This window comes from Manis pentadactyla, chromosome 8 (assembly GCF_030020395.1).
Source record: "Manis pentadactyla isolate mManPen7 chromosome 8, mManPen7.hap1, whole genome shotgun sequence".
Taxonomy (NCBI): Eukaryota; Metazoa; Chordata; class Mammalia; order Pholidota; family Manidae; genus Manis; species Manis pentadactyla.
In genome coordinates this window covers 107018180-107039384 of record NC_080026.1, presented here as the reverse complement: position 1 = coordinate 107039384, position 21205 = coordinate 107018180, and the positions used below count along the sequence as shown (strand labels likewise).

General features: G+C 39.0%; 1 protein-coding gene across 3 annotated transcripts in view; it reads right to left on the bottom strand.

Moving 5' to 3' along the window:
• Positions 1-429: 429 nt before the first annotated feature.
• The window catches only part of CC2D2B (coiled-coil and C2 domain containing 2B), a 30236-nt gene continuing 9460 nt past the window's right edge, over positions 430-21205 (bottom strand). Inside the window, exons 4-10 of one of the 3 annotated variants that reach the window (XM_036886507.1) lie at positions 20820-20909; positions 17419-17532; positions 9518-9652; positions 9017-9139; positions 4116-4174; positions 2488-2665; positions 430-618 (exon numbers count right to left, since the gene is read on the bottom strand). In XM_036886507.1, coding sequence (XP_036742402.1) covers positions 430-618; positions 2488-2665; positions 4116-4174; positions 9017-9139; positions 9518-9652; positions 17419-17532; positions 20820-20909 — 888 coding nt within the window. Of the gene's footprint in view, positions 619-2487; positions 2666-4115; positions 4175-9016; positions 9140-9517; positions 9653-17418; positions 17533-20819; positions 20910-21205 lie in introns of those variants that run through there. The other 2 variants (XM_036886508.1, XR_008998967.1) reach the window with 2 other exon arrangements.

Genomic DNA, 21205 nt, shown 5'->3' with positions numbered 1-21205 from the left:
GAGCTCCACTCCCAGAGGTTCTGATTCAGTAGGTCTTGGGTGGGGTGTGGGAATCTGCATTTTCAACAAGGCTTTCCAGGTGCTTTTGATGGAGTGGTGTGAGGCCCACAATTTGAGTCAACACTGGCTTCAGAAGGAGAGGCCAGAATTGTTTCTTTCCCAAAATAAGACTTTCTATAGACATGACCCAAGGCTGCCAGACCACCCAAAGGATTTTCCTTGAGGAGTCTCTGGTGAGGAGGTCATCTAGACTTGTCCTCAAAGACTCAGAGTCTCCACGGGGCCCAACTCTGTAAGTGAAACAATAATTGGGCTCACCCTTGGCTGGACCTGAGGGTAAGTATCAAAATCCCAAAGTACCAGAAAAGTTTTCATTGCCTTTGGTCTGGGAGTCCATAACACAGTCTTTTCCTTTTTGCTTCTTCCTTTTCACTGATGTCGAGCTAAGGAAGCCAAATAGACCCACACAGATAAAATGTTGTTTGGGTATGGGTGAATGTATACAGCTAGAGCAAATTCTGTCTGAGGAAATTCAGAAGAGTGAATTCCGGTTTGATACACGGCATCAATAACTGACTGTACATCAGTGTATGGCATCTGGATAGGAAATCCTGTGACCTGGATGAAAGACAGAATAACATGTAAACCCATGCCACAGTCATGTTGGTCACCGGGAATTACTGTATGCAAAACATTACAGAAGTCCAAAGAAATGATAGTCATACAATAATAGTAATGATTTCATAGGTGCTTACTGTGTTTTAGGTACAGTGAGAAGTGCTTCATCTACATATTTAATCCTCAAATAACCTTATAAGGTAGGTTCTATTATAAGCCCCACTTTATGAGAGGGAAGAGCAGAGACAGTTCTGTCTGCTGCCAGAGCCTGCACACTTCACATTCCACATGCTTGCACCCCCTTTCTAGAACAGCAAACTGCCAATAAGGAAATTACTTGGTCCTACAAATGGGGGATGTAAGTGAACATTTTGGAGAAATTTATTTGGAGAAACATTGACTTAGTTTAAGTGACAACTATGTAAAAGGGTCAAAGGATTATGGAATATGTATCTATTTAATATTACACAAATGGCAATCATAAACCTCTTCAAGCCTTAGATTGCTTACTTCAGGAGGCTTTCCTGATCCTTAAATCTATTCATGTGCTCTTCCCATGTGGTTGCATGGGACACTGTCCTTCCCTAACTTACTTATTAATAAAATGTATTACAATTACATGTTTTCTGGTTTGTCTCTCTAATAGTCCATAGTCTCTGTGAATGCACAAGATTGTATCTCTCTTGTTCATGCCATAACTCCATTGTTATGACAGTACATGCCTGGAACATTGAATACAAATAATAGTTAATATCTACTAAACACTTGTTAGGTGCCAAGAGTTCTGGTAGGTATTAGGTCACTTAATTCTCACCAAACCACAAAACCAGTACCTTCTTTTATGTGTCCAATGGGGCAGAAAGTATAGAGAAGTTAGGCAACTTGGTCAAAACTAGTGAGTGGTTGAACCAGGATGTGAACCCAAGCTTCAGGATTCAGCCCAGATACATGAGTATGTGTTATTAAACAGGTAATTTTACAAAGGAACTCCAAGTTTTAAGCCTTGGCTTATATTTAACTGTGTTTTGCATATATGTTTAGTCCCTAATTCCATTAAAAAGAAAGCAAAACAAAACAACTTCCTCCCTAGTCATGAATGAATAGTGCCTTCAGATCCCTCCCTGGCAGCCTAAGTACTCAACTCCCAACAGATTCCTTCCTTTCTTCTCTCAGAGGGTTTCCCTAGGAGACATATTCTGGTCTGTGGAATGGTAGGAGGGAAGAAATTTCACTCTTGGGATGCTGGGGCTTTCAAAAACCTATGGGACAGTTCATAGGGAAGAGTCCATGAGAGGATGTCCATTGGTAAGGGTAGAGTAGGGGAAGGATCCTAACCATATACCAAATGCCCACCATGTTTGGTATGAACTTGTTGAGTTTGAAATGCTTTTTGACTATCTGGCATGCTGTCAAATGTGTTGTTGAATATATAAGAGGGTCAGGAGAGAAGTCCAGGCTGTATGTATAATTTTGAAGTACTTTGCCTATAGAAGATATTAAAGCTTGCCTGCAGTCCTGTCGCCCAGAACCAAGGACATAGAACCTATTCTATTACTACCACTAGAGATCATTTTTCTAGTTTTTTAGTTGCAGGTGGTTTCCTTTTGGGCACCTCTTTCCAAAGTTTGTGGTTTATACATCATCACACATACAACTGATATCAAGGAAATGTCATGCAATGTGGTCATGGTAATAGTTGTTCAGTATATTCGAAATTTCTTAGTCTATAAGTAAATGTACTTTAATGTCATAGCATCTAAAGTCTAGCATCAAGATAAAAAACATTTCAGGGAGTTAAGATAACTATTACCTAGCAATTAACAAAATAGATAAAACAAATGTCATTAATGCATTAAATTACATACAAACCCAATAAACTTGTTGTAGTCTTTCAAATTCACTCTCTTCTTCAGATGAAACAAAGTTTCCCATGCTAAGTTCTAGTTTAGGAAGGATTTTTCTCAAAATAAAAGAACATTGTCGATTCCAGCGTGTTGGCTGTTTAGGTCGCCATTCCATCATTTTACATTTCAGACTCCTTTCAATCCTAAAATAAGAATGCAAAGATGATATTATGACAAATTACAACTCGTTTTATAAATGCTATGAGTTCTGTCACTTTTGCTCAAGTATGAGAATGGTATTTTTTTTTTTTTATTTAAGAGGAAGCAGACCTCAATGGCTAGGGATATTTGCCATCATTCACATTTATCAAGTTGGGGAGAAACATGCTCTTGTTTGGCTTGGGAAAGCAGGAAGCTTCCTAGGGTAGCAAGCAATTAGATCTCAAAGGCACATCTCTTTCCCTGTGTGCAGGCAGCTGCCTACAGGATGTGATTTAACAACACATACCATCTGATTACTGGGCTGACATTCTCCAAGGCCCTCCATTGACATTAAGACACTGCGTTTCCAAGAAAATGCATTTACAGAAATTCAGATATCTACTCTGGGATTATGTTAGTAGGGGTTTATTAGATCAGTTAATTCAGCAAATAGAGTTAGGAAGAAATAAGGCACAACTGGTAAGTATGATGATCAGGTTCCCCTACTAGAATGTATGCTCCATAAGGGCAGGGATTTGTGGCTATGTATGTAGTGCCTAGAACACTGCCTGGTGATGAACTGTTCCAGGAATGGGAGAGAAGTGGAGCACAATGGGGGTTGGCTGATGGGGGCCTCCTGGGAAGCTTCTTCTCTATGCAGAAGCAGTATATGCTGCAGAAGAAACCCCTGGAAGTCCTCTTGAGTCCATAGTGTAACTGAGCAGTTTTGGGTTTGCAGAGAGACTTAGTAGCTATACATTACCTGTAGGTAATGAGAATTACCAGTAGGGCTTTATCAAAATGTTTCACCTCTAGATATTGATTCAACAGGTTCGATCTAGGACCCTGGCACCTATACTTTTAAATAGTTTTAGAAGCGATTCTCATGAAAATTAGAAATTGGGAACTATGTCCCTATTGCATTTCTTCCTTTTTTGTTTGTGACCCTTTGGGCTTCACCGAACAACTCCTTAGGGCACTTGTGTATGTGTGTTTGGGAGAGGTGGGTGTGCCTAGGAGGGGCACTACCACCCAACTTGGATGTTTTCACCATACTCCCAAGTTGTTGGCCATTTACCTTCATATTCTCTCAAGAACTATGAGCTACTATATTATTATTATTATTATTATTATTATTATTATAGGCTCCACAGGTGTCTGTGTTGAGAACTTCCCTAAAGTAGCCCACAATGTTTGGCACAGGTAACCATTTTTTGACTTAGTTTGTCTTGTCTAGGAGTGTCCTGGATGGCAGAAGGGCTGCTTTTTGATGCATGTACCAAGAGACAGATGGCTCAGTGGAAGAAACTATTGTAATCCTTACTTCGTGCTTCGATAGCTGCATCTAATAGGTAGGTATTTTTGAGATGCTGCACTGGATGTCTGAATGGTGGTTGGCCAAGAGATTAGGGAGAAAGCATGGCAATCATAACATATGAATAAAGATCATACCTGTTCGTTAGATTTCCCACCATGCTTTTATTCGTCTCTGAATAAATTATTTCCTCAGGCTGAAATATATAGACAACTGAATGTTAGAAATGATTCTAGGAAGACCATCTTTACATCACAGTCACTCATGGAGTGCTAATTATAATGGGGGAATCCAAACCATTCTCATGTGGCAAAAACAATTACACAGCACAAAGGGAAAACACAGATCACAGTGTTTCCTCTGATTTTAATACTGATTCACCATAGAATGGGAGGGAGAATGGATTTACAAAAGATACCTTTCGTGGTTAAGACAGATCTGCTGCTGCATTCATTTATTCAAGCAAGCATTTCACGTGCTTATTGATTCTACCAGGTCATCTTTGGCAGCTGCATCAGTCTCTTCCACTTATTAATTGTGACCTTGGTGAAGTTACTTAAACCTCTCTGAGTCTCAGTTACTACAAGAGGGACAATAATAGTATCTATTTCTCTGGGGTTTTCTGAAGTTTTAAAAATAAAGTAATACACGTAAAGTCTGGCACATGTTGCTCAATAAACATCAGATATTATTATACTCTTCTAACATAGTTTATCATTTTCCATCTTTGAGAATTCTTTTCTTTCAGCTGGGAGGAGCCAAGTGTTTGTTTATGAACGTACACACAGAGTCCATTTCAATCTCCACTGTCTCCAAGCCTGTGCTTCCGCCACCCCACCAACAGTGGAGAGCAGTGTTTCACCACATTCCCTGTCTTCCCCAACCCCAGGCAGGATTTTCTGGGTAGAGGGAAGGACTTAAGTTCATCGCCTAAACAAGCCCTCCCCTCCCTGCAGGGCCCCATCTTTCAGGTAATGATCTAAGCCAGTGGTTCCAAAAGTGAGGTCCCCAGACCAGCAACCTCAGACCTGGGAACTTGTCAGAGAAACAACTTCTTGACCCCCACCTCAGACTCACTGAATCAGAAACTGTGGGTATAAGGTTCAGCAATCTGTGTTTCTACAAGCCTTCCAGGTGGGTCTGATGCCTGCCTTGGTTGGAGAAATATTAGATTATCATCACAGGCAGGAGGAGCTTCCCCACAACAGAGCCTGGCAGGTAGTGGGATATAGTGGAGAAAGGGAACTGTGAGTTCAATGTTATCTTGCAGGATCTACCAACATCCTGGACAGAACAGGTACACTGAATTCCTTGATTGCTGTTACCAACCACTGCTGCCCCTCTAATGCCACCCCTCCCCCATCCACCTTCCCTTCCCTCCTGTGCTCCACCTCCCATCCTGGCAACTCTTGTGGATTAATTAGGCCACTTTCAGTCCTTGAAAAGAGGCCTAATTATGTTGACTCTATAAGTGTATGGGGTATAAATTCACTTTTTTTTTCCTGGCAAAGGCCCCTTTCTTTCAGGGAATTCATATCTTTTAAAACTTCAGTTAACTCCATCTCTGAATATGTACATTCTTTTTTTTTTTTTTTAATATCCCCTGCGCAGAGACTTGGGTCAATTACTTAACCACTCTTTGTTATATTAAAGTACAGATTAATGTCCAGGGGCAGCTAGCTATAAAGACTACTCTTTTAAACAATTTCAACTCCAAATTTTTCTCATTTAGTAACCAGACAAAACAAAGAATAAGGAGATGCTGACTTACAGAACCAAGTGCAAGACTGAAAGTCAGGAGTTCATGCACTATGAAAGCAAAATAGAAAGCACTCATCTATGCATGCTCTTGTCCAGTGCAGTGAGAAACCTACCCTTCTCTTAGCTCAGTTTATTGGTTTTAAGTTGTCAAGTTTCACCTCGACCAGGATCATTGTGCTCGATGTTATGTCCTCAAACAACAGGCTAACCATTTTAAAAAATAGAAGGTATGATCACTGAATACCCACATTCTTATCATACACACCCAAACTAGTGTTCTCAGTTGTGATAAAAAACAATGTTCAGTATAGAGTGTGATTTATTTTGGGATGTGTGTGGTAAGGCAGAAGATTGAGGGCCATTAACCCACAGGAAAGATATAAGATAATTGCTATGAGTTTTATATTTATAGATACAAGTTGGCAAAAGGTTAATTTCCACTCTAAATTTAGGAATGAGGATTTTTATTTATTATTATGCTTGCTATTATTTTGCCAGAGAGGCTTTTAAAAACACATGGGGCAGCCCATGCCTTGGCGATCTTGGCTTCTGACTGTCCTGAGGATAAAGGTCCAAATCCTTAGCAGGACTCTGCTCACCTCAGAGCTCATTTTTGCTCACTCATTGGCAACAGCCAAGCTGGTCTTTCAGCTGCTTGGCAGATGTCTATCTCCAGTCTTCATGCCTGCTGCTACCACTCTATGGTGGGACTGCTCCCTACCCCATTTTCATCTAGGCCAGAACCTCCTCACCCTTCCTTACTTTGCTGGTCATCACTTTTTTCCAGAAAGCCCAGTAACTTCCCTTCCCCTCAGGTCCTCCTGCATATTAATTTCCTCTGTAGTAGCATTTCTCACTCCGTAGTACTATTCCTATTCCTTGACTCCTTCTGTTTTTTCCTCTAGAACACTAGTGCCAGGAATACTGAGACCATGTCTTTTTCCTTGTGGTACCAATACCTAAACTAACATAGTGCTGGCTCATAATAGGCACTCAATAAACATTACCTGAATGAATAATAGCAAGCTTAATAATAAATAAAAATCCTCATTCCTAAATATATCATTCTTTCCCTAGGAGGCAGCATGTGACGGTCACAACTTAGGGACTGGCAAAGCAAGGCATGCCCTCTGGATGCTGTCAATGCGGTTTGCTCAAAGAGATAAGCACATTTCCCCTTCTTTAAAATGACTTTACAAACAGGAAATACAGCAAGAAATACACATGCTTGCATCTGCTTGGAGAATGTTTAGAAGGATGCACAAGAAATTACTGGTAGTGGTTATTTCTTAGAGTGGAAAAGAAGATACTGAAGAGGAAAGAAACTATTTACTTTATACACTTTGGCTCAGCTTGGTTCCTCCCACCCCTGCCAACCACTGCACATTTTTTTGACATTGTGAACAGCCTCAAATATCTGAAAAGCATAGAGTAACGTGACAAACATCCACCCAGCATACCTGTAACTTAGCTGTATCAAATCTTTGCATTCTTCCATATTTTTAAAAAAACATGGTTTGTTTTTTTAAATACGGTTTTTTCAAATGTGTGTTTTTTTTTTAAAAGAAGTAAAACATTACAGATGGACTTGAAGTACTGGTTATACTGCTCCCTGGTCTCATTCCCTTTTTTCTCTCCCCTAAGGTAATCTTTAAGCTAAATTTGGTATTTATCCTTCCTATGAATGCTTATATACTATTACTATATATCTATATATACATAAACAACACATAGTTCTCAGATTTCACATAAATGGTTTTATTACTATATATGTTATTCCACATCTTCATTTTGCTTAATATTACATTTTTTATAATAGCTCATGTTGATATGCATGGCTCTAGATCCATGGTTCTCAACCTTGGCTGCACAGTGGAATCACCAGGGGAGCTTTAAATAATACAATTGTGTGGGTTCCACCCTCAGAGATTCTAACATTATAAATGTATGTCAGATTGAGGAATGCTGTAAATTGGCTAGTGCATTTTTTTAATGCTGTACAGAAGATTTCATAGTTTGAAGATTTCACAACTCATGACTCTTGTATTCATTTTCTGGTTGATGATTTTTTCTTTTTTCTTTTTTGCTCTTTCAAGCAATTCTACAATGAACATTGTTGTCCTTGTCTCCCTGTGTATACTCCTCTAGGGTATATACTCAGAAGTTGAATTGGTGGATCAAAGGTCGAGCATCTTCAACTTTACCAGATACCATCATATGGTTTTCCAAAGTGTTCATAGCAATTTATACTCTCACCATTTCTCTGCCTCTTTGCCAACACTTGGTATGATCATACCTTTTTTTTTGCCAATCTTAGGCATGTGAAATAGTGTTTTGTTGTTTTAAATTGTATTTCTCTAATTATGAACAAGACTGAGCATTCAAAGTTTCTGCTTATAAGAATTGTCTTCTATTTTTCTATTATTCTTTTTCTCTCTCTCATATCCTCTCTCCCTCTTTCTCTCTGGGCTCATAGCTCCTAATTCATGGATTTTGCAATTGCCTGCACCTCCCATCACATCATGGCACCACGGCCCTTAGTCCAGAAACAGCTGTTCCAGATGGAGTTTGGTGCACCCTCACTAAGCAATGCTCTGTGCATCACAGATCCACTGCACTGGCTGAGCAATCTGGTGATTAGGTTGGTTCCCATCTTAGGTCTGTTTTCAGTCTCCTCCCTCCTGAGCCCCAGGCAGTGAGTCTCCAACTTTCTGTTCCCATCTTCTTTTAAGAGTAGTGAAGCAGGGGAGCCCTATCACAGTCTCTGGATTCAACTGACTATGGTTCCCCAGATTTCATGAAGCACTTCAGACCTTGCTCCCACCTCTATTTCCGCTCCACTCACTGCTAGGATCTAGGTCCTGTTTCTATTTCTTGAGATAACTATCATGGTTTGGAGCCCAGACAAGCCTTTTATTTTTTCAATTTTTATACTTTATCATTGCCATGGATATGGGCATAAACAACTATGTCAAAGTAATGACTTACTCCACCATCTTGACATTATACATTATGTTTTATAATAAATATTAAAAATTTTTACTTTAAAATCTAAATTTGCATTTAAGATGATAGCTTCTTTTCAATTCTTCTTTCCTACAAGAAGAGGAAAGGGATCAGAGAAGCCCAAACTTGGGCTGGGTAGCAGAGAAAACTAGATTTTATTAATATTTCCAAATAATTCAATAAGCAACCAGCTATGCAAGAGCTGTCACAATGTAAAGATTAGAACTAATGGTAACTCTCAAACAGACATATCTGGAAAAGTATGATTTACCTGTATGCTTTGTGCTTTTGTCCCTTGAAAATTGCTTGGAAGCAATTGTTTCCAGAAACTTTCCTTTGAATAGTCAAAATGTACAGCCATTGGTGTATTATTTTGTTGAATATTAAACCAGATCTATTAAAACATCAACATAAAATCAGTATAGGCCCATGAGAGCACAAAGCCCATGTTGGTTAGGATGGAGCAAAATTTTATAGTCCTATTGCCCAGTGAAGTGGCAGAAGCCTCTGAGGTAGGAGGTAAAGAGAGTCCAGTGGCATGTGACTGTTACAGTGCTCATTGGTTCTCAACTTTGGAGGCACTACAGAATCACCTGGGGGAGCTTTAGGGATAAAAGATTTCTCTGGATTCTATACCCCAAGGATTCTATTAGAAAATCTATATTACTTTCAAAGTTCCCCACATGATTATACTGTACAGCCAGAGTAGAGGACCACTGGTGTGATTCATTAGGAAATAATGCAAAATAAGATTTCTTCCCCATATACTTACATTTCTGTCATCAAACAAACAGTCTACACTTTGTAAGGGACAAAATGGGTCAAACTGTTTATGACATTTCCCAGTTAATGGATCCCAAAGCAAATATTCATCAGTTTCTTGAGCTAATACATAAGCCACTTGCCCCTGTATGAGAAAAGAAGTGTTAAAGTCATTTGTGGTGGGTGACGGATTTAACTTATTTTTGTATGTGGAAATTACAATGTAAGCATGTGGTACCTTTGATTTCTAAGAGCCTTTTTTTAGGGCCTTTAAATTTCTTCTGTTTTGAAAAGGAAAAAGACCAAAGCTCCAGAAAATCCTCAGACCCAGGCTACCACGAGGGTTCAAAGGAGAGAACTTCTGAGCCAGAGCTGCCATGCATGGTTCTCATGGCAAAAGCAGCATATTATGACAATTTCCCAACAGCCAGCATTAAAGTATTTTGAGGTAGGGACACTTTTGTCAAATTCACACAATGGTGCTCCACGGCCTAGCCCTCCATTGGGTAGAATATACTTGGGAGACAGCGTGAACACAACACAGACTTAGGGAATTGAAATTTGTGTAACCCTCTGAAAAAGCCAAGTAAAGTGAAAAAGCAAGTATATTAATTTTGAGAACAAGATCTGGAATTAGTGGCTAGAGAGAAAGTACACAGGAAACCATCTGAGGAAAAAAGGTAGTCATTATTATTATGGTAGTTATTATTTAGCTCTCCAACTCCAAAGCTCTCACTCTTCATCACTGTGCTACTCTTATAGTAGAGGAGGCTTCACCAGGTGAAACACACAGCTGAGGACTGCACCCACCATGCTGAGACACACACACAGACGCAAATGATTATTGAAATGCTGTTGACTGTTTGCTGCCATCTGGTGACACTTAAACCTATAGTGGGGGATCATATGGGGAAATTAACCACTGGCTTTTATTAGCTAACTAAGGTGACAGAAATAATCGGCTATGCCAAGGAAATGCAACGAAATAAGTGATCACAACAAAAACCACAAAACAAGACTGGAAAATTTTACCCTCATCAGGATATTCATGGCAGAAATAGAAACAATCCAGAAGAAGATAACTTTCTGAAGGTATGAATGCAGGGGTATACATTTAAGTTGTAAAAATTTCAGGTAGGTAAACATAAACATCTTATATGGTTAAAAGCTGAACAATGGAGGGAAGATTAAAGATGGCAGTGTGATAGGTGAGACAGAGGCCTCCTCCCAAAACCACATATAATACAAAAATATATTTACTACAGCTAATCCTGAAAGAGCAACAGGAAAGAAGGTTGCGTCAGACAGTATACACCTGGAGAAGAGAACAGACCTCACAGAACAGGGTAATGTACCAAAGCTGTGATCTGGCAGGACCCAAGACCTACTCCGACCCCAGTTCACTGGTGGAAGAAAGAGAAATGGAGTGGGGAGGGAGTGGAGGCCTAGGATTGCTGAACACCTAGCCCTGGAGATCTGCTCTGGGAGCACAAACCTAGATTGCATGGTGCTCTGGAGATTAGTGGGGTTGGAAAGCTAAGACAGGTGGAATACCTGGAGAGACTGAGATTCCGGCCTCTTGTGGAAATCAGGGATCCACATCTGGCTGCTCTGGGACAAAAGAAAGGTGGTCAGTCTGAGAGACTTCCTAAAAGCAAGAGGGCTGCTAAAGGACCAAGGATTGTACAGAGCTTACTGCTCAGGAGAAAGGACAGGTGGACAAAATTGTCTGGGTGCACACTGCCCAGCAGGTTGGGAAATTTCAGGAGCTACAGGCGCTCCATCCCTGTCTGGCTATGCAGCTCCAAGGTCCCCCACTGTGATAGGCAGCCTGCTGTGCCTTCCTCCCAGCCAGCCCGTACCAGCTCGCAAACTGGCAGCTACTGCCCTGGCATCAGGCCAGCCACAAGAAAGCCCCACCTATGGCGGCTACAAAGGCAAAGTATAGAGGCTTATACCTGTGTGCTCAGCCCACTGGTTCTGGCAGTGGAGGCAGGCATAGCAGCCTGGAAGCAGAAAAGAGTGCTTCTCTCCTCCCTGGCATCATTGCTGCTCCCCCATGACCACTGACATTGCTCCAGGGACTGAGCAGCATCAGAGAGTAGAGCTTCTGGGCACTAGAGGGCGTCACATACAAATATGAAATGTCAAAGGAACCTGGTTCAAACCAAAATCACACAAACACCAGAAAAAGGATCAAGTGAAACTGAACTCATCAATCTTCCAGAAAGCAATTTCAAAGTAAAAATAAAAAACATGCTTAGAGCTACATAAAAATATTCAAGAACTCAGGGAATAATTCCGAATGGACATTCAATCATTTTGGAATACAGTATCAGAAATGAAATATACAATGGAGGGATTCAAAAGCAGATTGGATATAGTAGAGGAGAGAGTAAATGGAATAAAAATTAGAGAACAGGAGTACAAAGAAGTTGAGGCACAGAGAGCAATAAGGATCTCTAAGAATGAAAGAATATTGAGAGAACTGTGTAACCAATCCACACAGAACAATATCCGCATTATAGGGATACCAGATGAAGAAGAGAGGTAAAAAGGGATAGCAAGTGTCTTTAAGGAGGTAACTGCTGAAAACTTCCCCAATCTGGGGAAGGAGATAGTCTCTCAGGCCATGGAGGTGCACAGATTCCCCCAACACAAGGGACCCAAGGAGGACAACACCAAGACATATATTAATTAAAATGGCAAAGATCAGGGATAAGGAGAGAGTATTAAAAGCAGCCGGAGAGGGAAAAGAGATCACATACAAAGGAAAGCCCATCAGGCTATCATCAGGTTTCTCAGCAGAAACCTCACAGGCCAGAAGGGAGTGGCATGATATGTTTAATGCCATGAAGCAGAAGGGCCTTGAACCAAGAATCCTCTACCCAGCAAGATTATCATTTAAATTTGAAGGAGGGATTAAACAATTTCCAGATAAGCCAAATTCAGGAGAATTTACCTCCCACAAACCATCTCCACAGTGTATTTTGGAGGGACTGCTAGAGATGGATGTGTTCCTAAGGCTAAATAGGTGTCACCAGAGGAAATAAAACCACAGTAAAGAAAGTACAACACTTAATTACTAAGCAGATGCAAAATCAAATTAACTACCAATAAAGTCAGTCAAGGGTTAGACAAAAAGTACAGAATATGATACCTAATATATAAAGAATAGAGGAGGAAGGAAAAAGGAGGGAAAAGAAAAGAACCTTGAGATTGTGTTTGTAATAGCATACTAAGTGAGTTAAGTTAGACTCTTAAGTAGTAAGGAAGTTACACTTGAACCTTTGGTAACCACGAATCTAAAGCCTACAATGGCAATAAGTACATCCCTATCGATAATTACCCTAAGTGTAAATGGTCTGAATGCACCAATCAAAAGTCATAGAGTCACTGAATTCATAAAATAACAAGACCCATCTATATGCTGCTGTAGGAGACTCACTTCAAATCCAAAGACATACACAGACTAAAAGTGAAGGGGTGTAAAAAGATATTTCATGCAACTAATAGGGAAAAAAAAGCAGGAGTTGTAGTATTTCCATCAGACAAAACAGACTTCAAAACAAAGAAAGTCAGGGGACACAAAGGACATTACATAATGATAAGGGTCAGTCCAACAAGAGGATATAACTGTTATAAATATCTATGCACCCAACACTGGAGCACCTACATATGTGAAACAAATACTAACAGAATTGAAGGGGGATATAGAATGCAATGCATTCATTTTAGGAGACTTCAACACTCCACTCACTCCAAAGGATAGATCAACCAGAGAGAAAATCAGTAAGGAGACAGAGGTACTGAACAACACATTAGAAGAGATGGAACTAACAGACATCTACAGAACACTCCACCAAAAAGCAGCAGGATATACATTCTTCTCAAATGCACATGAAACATTTTCAAGGATAGATCATATACTAGTTCACAAAAAGAGCCTCAGTAAATTCAAAAAGACTGAAATTGTACCAACCAGCTTCTCAGACCACAAAGGTATGAAACTAGAAATAAATTACGCAAAAAACACAAAAAAGCACACAAACACATGGAGGCTTAACAACATGCTCCTGAATAACCAATGGATCAATAATCAAATAAAAACAGAGACCAAGCAATATATGGAGACAAATGACAACAATAATTCAACACCGTAAAATCTGTGGGACACAGGGAAGGCCATGTTAAGAGGGAAATATATTGCAATACAGACCTACCTCAGGAAAGAAGAACAATCCCATACCAACAGTATAAACTCACAACTAACAAAACTAGAAAAAGATGAACAAATGAGGCCCAAAGTCAGTAGAGGGAAACAGTGAAGATTAGAGCAGAAATAAATAAAATTGAGAAGAACAAAACAATAGAAAGAATCAATGAAAGCAGGAGTTGGTTCTTCGAGAAAATTATCAAAATAGAGAAACACCTAGCAAGAGTTATAAAAAAAAAGAGAGCCTGCACACATAAACATAATTAGAAAAGAGAAAGGAAAAATCACTACAGACACCACAGAAATACAAAGAATTATGAGAGTATACTATGAAACATTATATGCTAACAAACTGGATAACCTAGAAGAAATGGATAAATTTCTAGAAAAATACCATCTTCCAAGGCTGACTCAGGAAGAAACAGAGAATCTGAATAGACCAATTACAAGCAAGGAAATTGAACTGGTAATCAAAAAACTACCTAAGAACAAAACCCCCATACCAGATGGTTTCACTGCTGAATTTTATCAAACATTTAGTGAAGACCTAATAACCATCCTCCTTAAAGTTCTCCAAAAAGTAGGAGGGGAGGGAATACTCACAAACTCACTCTACAAGGGCAGCATCACTCTAATACTAAAACAGGCAAAGACACCACAAAAAAAGAAAATTACAGACCAATATCCCTGATGAACATAGATATAAAAATACTCAACAAAATATTAGCAAACCAAATTCAAAAATACATCATAAAGCTCATCCATCATGATCAAGTAGGATTTATTCCAGGGACACAAGAATGGTACAATATTCAAAAATCCATCAACATCATATACCACATCAACAAAAAGAAGGACTAAAACCACATGATCATGTCCACAGATGCCAAAAAAGCATTTGAAAAAATTCAACATCCATTCATGATAAAAACTCTCAACAAAATGGGTATAGAGGGCAAGTACCTCAACATTATAAAGGCCATATATGACAAACCCACGTATATGACAGCCTACATCATACTTAAGAGTGATAAGCTGAAAGCTTTTCCTTTAAGATCAGGAACAAGACAGGGATGCCCACTGTCCCCACTTTTCTTCAACATAGTTCTGGAGGTCCTAGCCATGGCAATCAGATAACACAAAGAAATAAAAGGCATCCAGATTGGTAGAGAAAAAGTCAAACTGTCACTGTTTGCATATGACATGATATTGTATATAAAAAAAACCCTAAAGAGTCCTCCCCAAAACTACTAGATCTAATATCTTAATTCAGCAAAGTTGCAGGATACAAAATTAATACACAGAAATCTGTTGCATTCCTACACACTAGTGATGAACTAGCAGAAAGAGAAATTAGGAAAACAATTCCATTCACCATTGCATCAAAAAGAATAAAATGCATAGGAATAAACCTAACAAAGGAAGTGAAAGACTTATTCCCTAAAAACTACAAGACACTCATAAGAGAAATTTAAAAAGATACCAATAAATGGAAATACATCCTGTGCTCATGGATAGGAAGAATTAATATTGTCAAAATGGCCATCCTGCCCAAAGTCTACAGAGTCAATGCAATCCCTATCAAAATACAATCAGCATTCTTCAACAAACTAGAGCAAATAGTTCTAAAATTCATATGGAACCACAAAAGACCCCGAATAGCCAAAGCAATCCTAAGAAGGAAGAACAAAGCTGGGGAGATTACGCTCCCTGACTTGAAGCTCTACTACAAAGCCACAGTAATCAAGACAATTTGGTACTGGCACAAGAACAGACCCATAGATCAATGGAACAGAATGGAGAATCCAGATAAAAGCCTGTACATATATGGCCAATTAATATACGATAAAGGAGACATGAATATACAATGGGAAAAAGACAGCCTCTACAATAAATGGTGTTGGCAAAACTGGGCAGCTACATGTAAAGAATGAAACTGGATTATTGTTTAACTCCACACACAAAAGTAAACTCAAAATTGATCAAAGACCTGAATGTAAGTCATGAAACCATAAAAGTCCTAGAAGAAAACATAGGCAAAAACCTCTTGAATATAAACACGAGCAACTTTTCTCCAAACGCATCTCTTCAGGCAAAGGAAACAAAAATGAACAAATGGTACTACATCATGCTAAAAAGCTTCTGTACAGCAAAGGACATCATCTGAACAGAAAGGCATTCTATAATATGGGAGAATGTATACATAAATGACTTATCCAATAAGGGGTTAACATTCAAAACACATAAAGAACTCACACACATCAGCACCCAAAAAACAAATACCCTGATTAAAAAATGGGCAGAGAATCTGAACAGAAACTTCTCTGAAGGTGACATTCACATGGCCAACAGTCATATGAAAAGGTACTCCACATCACTAATCATCAGAGAAATGCAAAATAAAACCACAATGAGATATCACCTCACACCAGTTAGGATGGCCAGCATCGAAAAGACTAAGAACAACAAATGCTGGAGAGGATGCGGAGAAAGGGGAACCCTCCTATACTGCTGGTGGAAATGTAAATTAGTTAAACCATCGTGGAAAGCAGTATGGAGTTTCCTCAAAAAACTCAAAATAGAAATACCGTTTGACCCAGGAATTCCACTCCTAAGCATTTACTCAAAGAATACAAGTTCTCAGATTCAAAAAGACATATGCACCCCTATGTTTACTGCAGCACTATTTACAATAGCCAAGATATGGAAGCAACCTAAGTGTCCATTAGTAGATGAATAGATAAAGAAGATGTGGTACATATACACAACAGAATACTATTCAGCCATAAGAAAGAGACAAATCCTATCATTTGCAACAACATGGATGGAGCTAGAGGATATTATGCTCAGTGAAATAAGCCAGGCAGAGAAAGACAAGTACCAAATGATTTCCCTCATTTGTGGAGTATAACAACGAAGCAGAACTCAAGGAACAAAACAGCAGCAGCCTCACAAACTCAAAGAAGGGTCTAGTGGTTACCAAAGGGGAGGTGTGTGGGAGGGTGGGTGGGGAGGGTGAGGCAAGGGGATTGAGAGGTATTATGATTAGTACACTTGGTGTGGGGAATCATGGGGAATACAGTGTAGCACAGAGAAGACAAGTAGTGACTCTGTGGCATCTTACTACACTAATGGACAGTGACCGCAATGGGGTATGGGGTGGACTCAATAATATTGGTCAATGTAGTAACCACATTGTTTTCATGTGAAACCTTTATAAGAGTGTATATCAATAATACCTTAATGAAAAAAATTGTTAAAAAAAAGCTGAACAATGAGAACAGGGGGAAATATTTCCTAAGGATCTTAAAATATAATATTAGAAACATATAAAGGTGTTGTTGGTGATGATGTTTAAGAATCACTACAACTACTGTAACTGTTACTCCAACACCACTATTTATTATTTGCCAGGAACCAGTGCCATCCTGTCACATATTTACAATGCAATTTAATATTTGTAGGTATCCAGGAAGTAGTACTATTATTAGGACTATATAACAAAGAAAAACAAAGGAAGCCATTCATTACATTGAAGACATTTTGATGAACCAACATTATCCTCTTAATAATTGTTTGCCATGAAATTCTCTAATTAGCTTGCGAAAAGATGGAGATGGGGTTGAAGTCTTAAACTTGCAACTGAAAATTGATCAGTTTTGCTTACACTATTTAAATATTATTCCAGCACTTACTTCCAACATTGAGGTTCCCAGGAGGACCAAAGCCTTCTTTCCAAAATACAGAAAGAAATTACAGAGAAGTATGGCATGCTCCTCCTTATTTCCAATAGCCAAACTGAGGCAGCGCTAAGGCAAAACAAAAGGAACAAGGACAAAATGAAAAAGAAGAGAAAGTTAAGTTATGCAAGTACAACAGATTTAGAGCGCCTTTACTCCCTCCAGTTTCAAACACACATATTTTTGACAGGTGGCTAAGATGTCTGCAAAGCTGAAAACTCTGACACCTTTGGCCTGATAAAGCACCAGGCCATTAGGAGAGAAAATTAACTTGAAACATAGGGGTTACCTTTATTATGGGACAACTAATGTAGACACTGTGTGGCTGATCAAATAATTTATCATCCAAAATAGGGTATTTGTGTCTAGGATAAATATTAAACTGCTCCAGGCAAACAGTGACATACAGACTGATATTTTTAGGAAGCTCATCTGGGAGGAAATCACATAGTGTTTTTGAAGGAAGGGATGCTTTGGTCAATTGAGCTACATTCTGTTCTGTACCAATACAGTGCTCTCAACTCAAAGAGAGGAAGAAATCTGAGTTAGAGCCCGATCCGGAAGAGGGACTGGAACTTCCTTAACTGCAAGAGCTGAACACAGCTGGGCTGAGTGTAATCAAATGTAGGGTACCTAGTAAAGCAGTTGTAGCAAGAAAGAAAAAGCACAACAGAGGTGGCAGCCTGGTGGTCTATGACCTAGTCATGTTACAGAAAAACCTGAAACACCTGGACTGGATTGCTGATGGAAGAACCAAGCGACACTCAGAGGTCTTGGAGTGTTGAGGTTTTAATTTTACACTGGCGAGCTCAGAGAGGAGTAATCTCCCAAGGTCTGAGCCCTGAACAAAGGCAAGGGGAGCAGTATATATCTTTCTGCTTCTTTATCTGCAACATTTCTATGTGCACAGCAAGCAAGCAAGGGGAGGAGTAAGTTTAAGGAGTGAGCTTAGGGAGTGAATGCCTGGCAGAGCGGGAATTAAGGTAGTTTTCTGCTGTTTTTGCTGAGAAGCAGATGGGAGCCACCTGGACTAGATTGCTGTCCTTGTAAATTTTTCCCTATCAGTTCTAGTCTATACGTGTGTTTTCTTGGGTCCCAGGATGCTTTTAGAACTGTGAGGTATCATATAAAACTCTGGATTTCTTGCTTCTTTTGAAAAATCAAGAGATCTAACGATACATATGGTCCCAAATGTTCATATGGCAATAATGTGTTGTTGCTGAGTAGCAGCTGCACCATTGAGACGGGACATGTGCTTTGCAGTTCCTTATAGTCCTAGGGACAGGACTGTGATGGCCAGGGAGACTGGAGATAGGGGACCTCAGGAGCTCTTGGCAGTGCCCATTTAACAACTAGTAGAAGCATTTCAATGTTTTAGATGGATTTGGCCACATCAGTACACACTAGCTGAACATGATGGTGAGGGCTGGAGGTTATTAGGCAGAATGGTAAAGTGGCTCCTCTGAAAGAAAGGTATGAACAGAAGAGTAAAGGGCAAAATATGAGTAGTTTTCAATGTAAGGTCAAGGAGGTTTCCCCAACTGAATTTCACAAGAGGAGGAGGGAGGCAATAGAAGACATTAGGTAACGGACATATTGAGTTCCAGATGCCTTGCATATGTTGTCCTTCCAAAATCCCTGTATGACACAGATAAAGAAATAGAGGTAAAAAAAGAAGCTAAGTAACCGAGGTTACACAGCTTATTATGTGGTTCAGTAGGATTTCAACAAAGGTTTATTTTTCTCTGAAGAATGTATTTTAGGTAGGAGAAAATAACTTGTAACAATCTAATTAATCATATACTCACAGGAGTCCCATGACCAAAGTGTTCAGGTCAATGAGAAGATATTTGCTAAGAGGAATCCCTGTCTGTACTGACCACTTGGTTACAGGTACTGTTTGGATTGTGGGGAGGGACGTACTAGTATAGTTCACCCTTGAACAACATGGGTTTGAACTTACACATGGATTTTCTTCAGTAAGTATACAGGAAAAAATTTTAGTTGACTTGTGATAATTTGAAAAACCATATTCTTTCCTCTAGCTCACTTCATTGAGAGAATACAGTATATAATATATGTAAGATACAAAATATGTGTTGACTGTTTATATTACCAGTAAGGCTTCCAGTCAGTAGTAGGCTACTAGCTGATAAGTTTTGGGGGAGTCAAAAGTTATACATGGATTTTCAGCTGTGTGTGGGTTGGTGCCCCTAACCCCTTCATTGTTCAAGGGTCAACTGTTTTTGCCTGAATGGTTATTTTTTACCTATGTTAGATGCTGTCTTTCATTGTTCTAATATACATGAACACATTCTGTTTAGTTCAGAGTCTCAGAAGAGCCTAGACTTAATGATACAACTTTGAGTTCTACCAGATTAAAATCTCTGAATCATTAGAACCACACATTAATATCTCCCTTGTTGCACTTAGTAGAAGGCAGGGCAGCTGACCTATTAAGTTAGCTCTGTGCCCTCTAAATCCATTTCATCTCAAATCTAGCCTCTAAACCATCCTAGATAAGTGCCAGGATTATCAGTTCCAGATAGAAAGTATCCCTTTCTTAGGCTTCCATCTAGATTTCTCAATTAAAAATATTTATTGAATGCTTGCTGAATTTAAAGCAGTGTACAAGTGATGAATATAAAATAAGAATCAAGTCTGCCTCTTCCTTCTAAGGAAATTAAATTTGGGATGTACATGTACAGAGTATGGGTGTGGGGTCAATGTGTATGCACCTAAATGTAATTTAAGGTGGAATAGAAGAAGTGCTCTAATTAGGGTTGCCAGATTCAGGGTAAAAATAGGATGCACAGTTAAATCTAAATTTCAGGTAATTTTTTTAGTATAAATATGTCTCAAATATTGCATGGGGCCTGTATTTTTAATTGGCAACCAGTCTAAAGAGAACTTTAATCAAAGTAATAAGGAAGAACACTGCTCTTTAAGTTCTTTATTCAGATGTGGGGAGACCGGGGAAAGCTTCTGGGAAGTGGTGGTATTTGCTCTAGACTTTGAGGTCTGATCAGCTCTATAGTGACAAGGCATATTTCTCTTTGGAGAGTATCGTATTATTGTACTCCCAGAATTCCTGCTGAATCAAAATATCCATGAACTACCACTTACAATGTTGAATAAGATTTTTGCTCCTTGTTATACAGCTGAAAATGATGTACTAAATTATAAAATGCTTTCAAAGTTTACAAGGTAAATTACTATGTAAGTGCATGATATTTCTTAAAAAGGTTTCTTTAAAAGAAAAGCAAGTAAGAATTATAAAAAGTGAATAATTATAAAATGTAATTTGTTGAGAGCTGGAATAAGCCTAGAAAGTTTTAAAAAATGTCATTTGTTACCTCTGATGTCATCCATATATCAAAACCATCATTTTCATCCAGTGTATCGGGCATAATAGGAATCAAAGATACAAAGCGAGCAATGAGGTCCTAGAATAATATTAACTAAGATTTATTAAATGCGTACTATATGCCCATACCTACTCACAGTGCTTTACATGCATTATAATCACATTTAGTGTATCCTAAAAGCCTATGAAATACATACTACTATTATTTTTGTTTTACAGAAGGTGTGACAAGCTTAGAGTGCTAAGATAATTTCCCCAGGGTCACACAGCTAACACAATACATGGGGCACTTAGGTTTAAGCCCAAGTTAGCCTGATGCTGGAGTGTGCCTCTAAACCATTACATTTCATTGTAAATCACTGCATTTCATTGTAG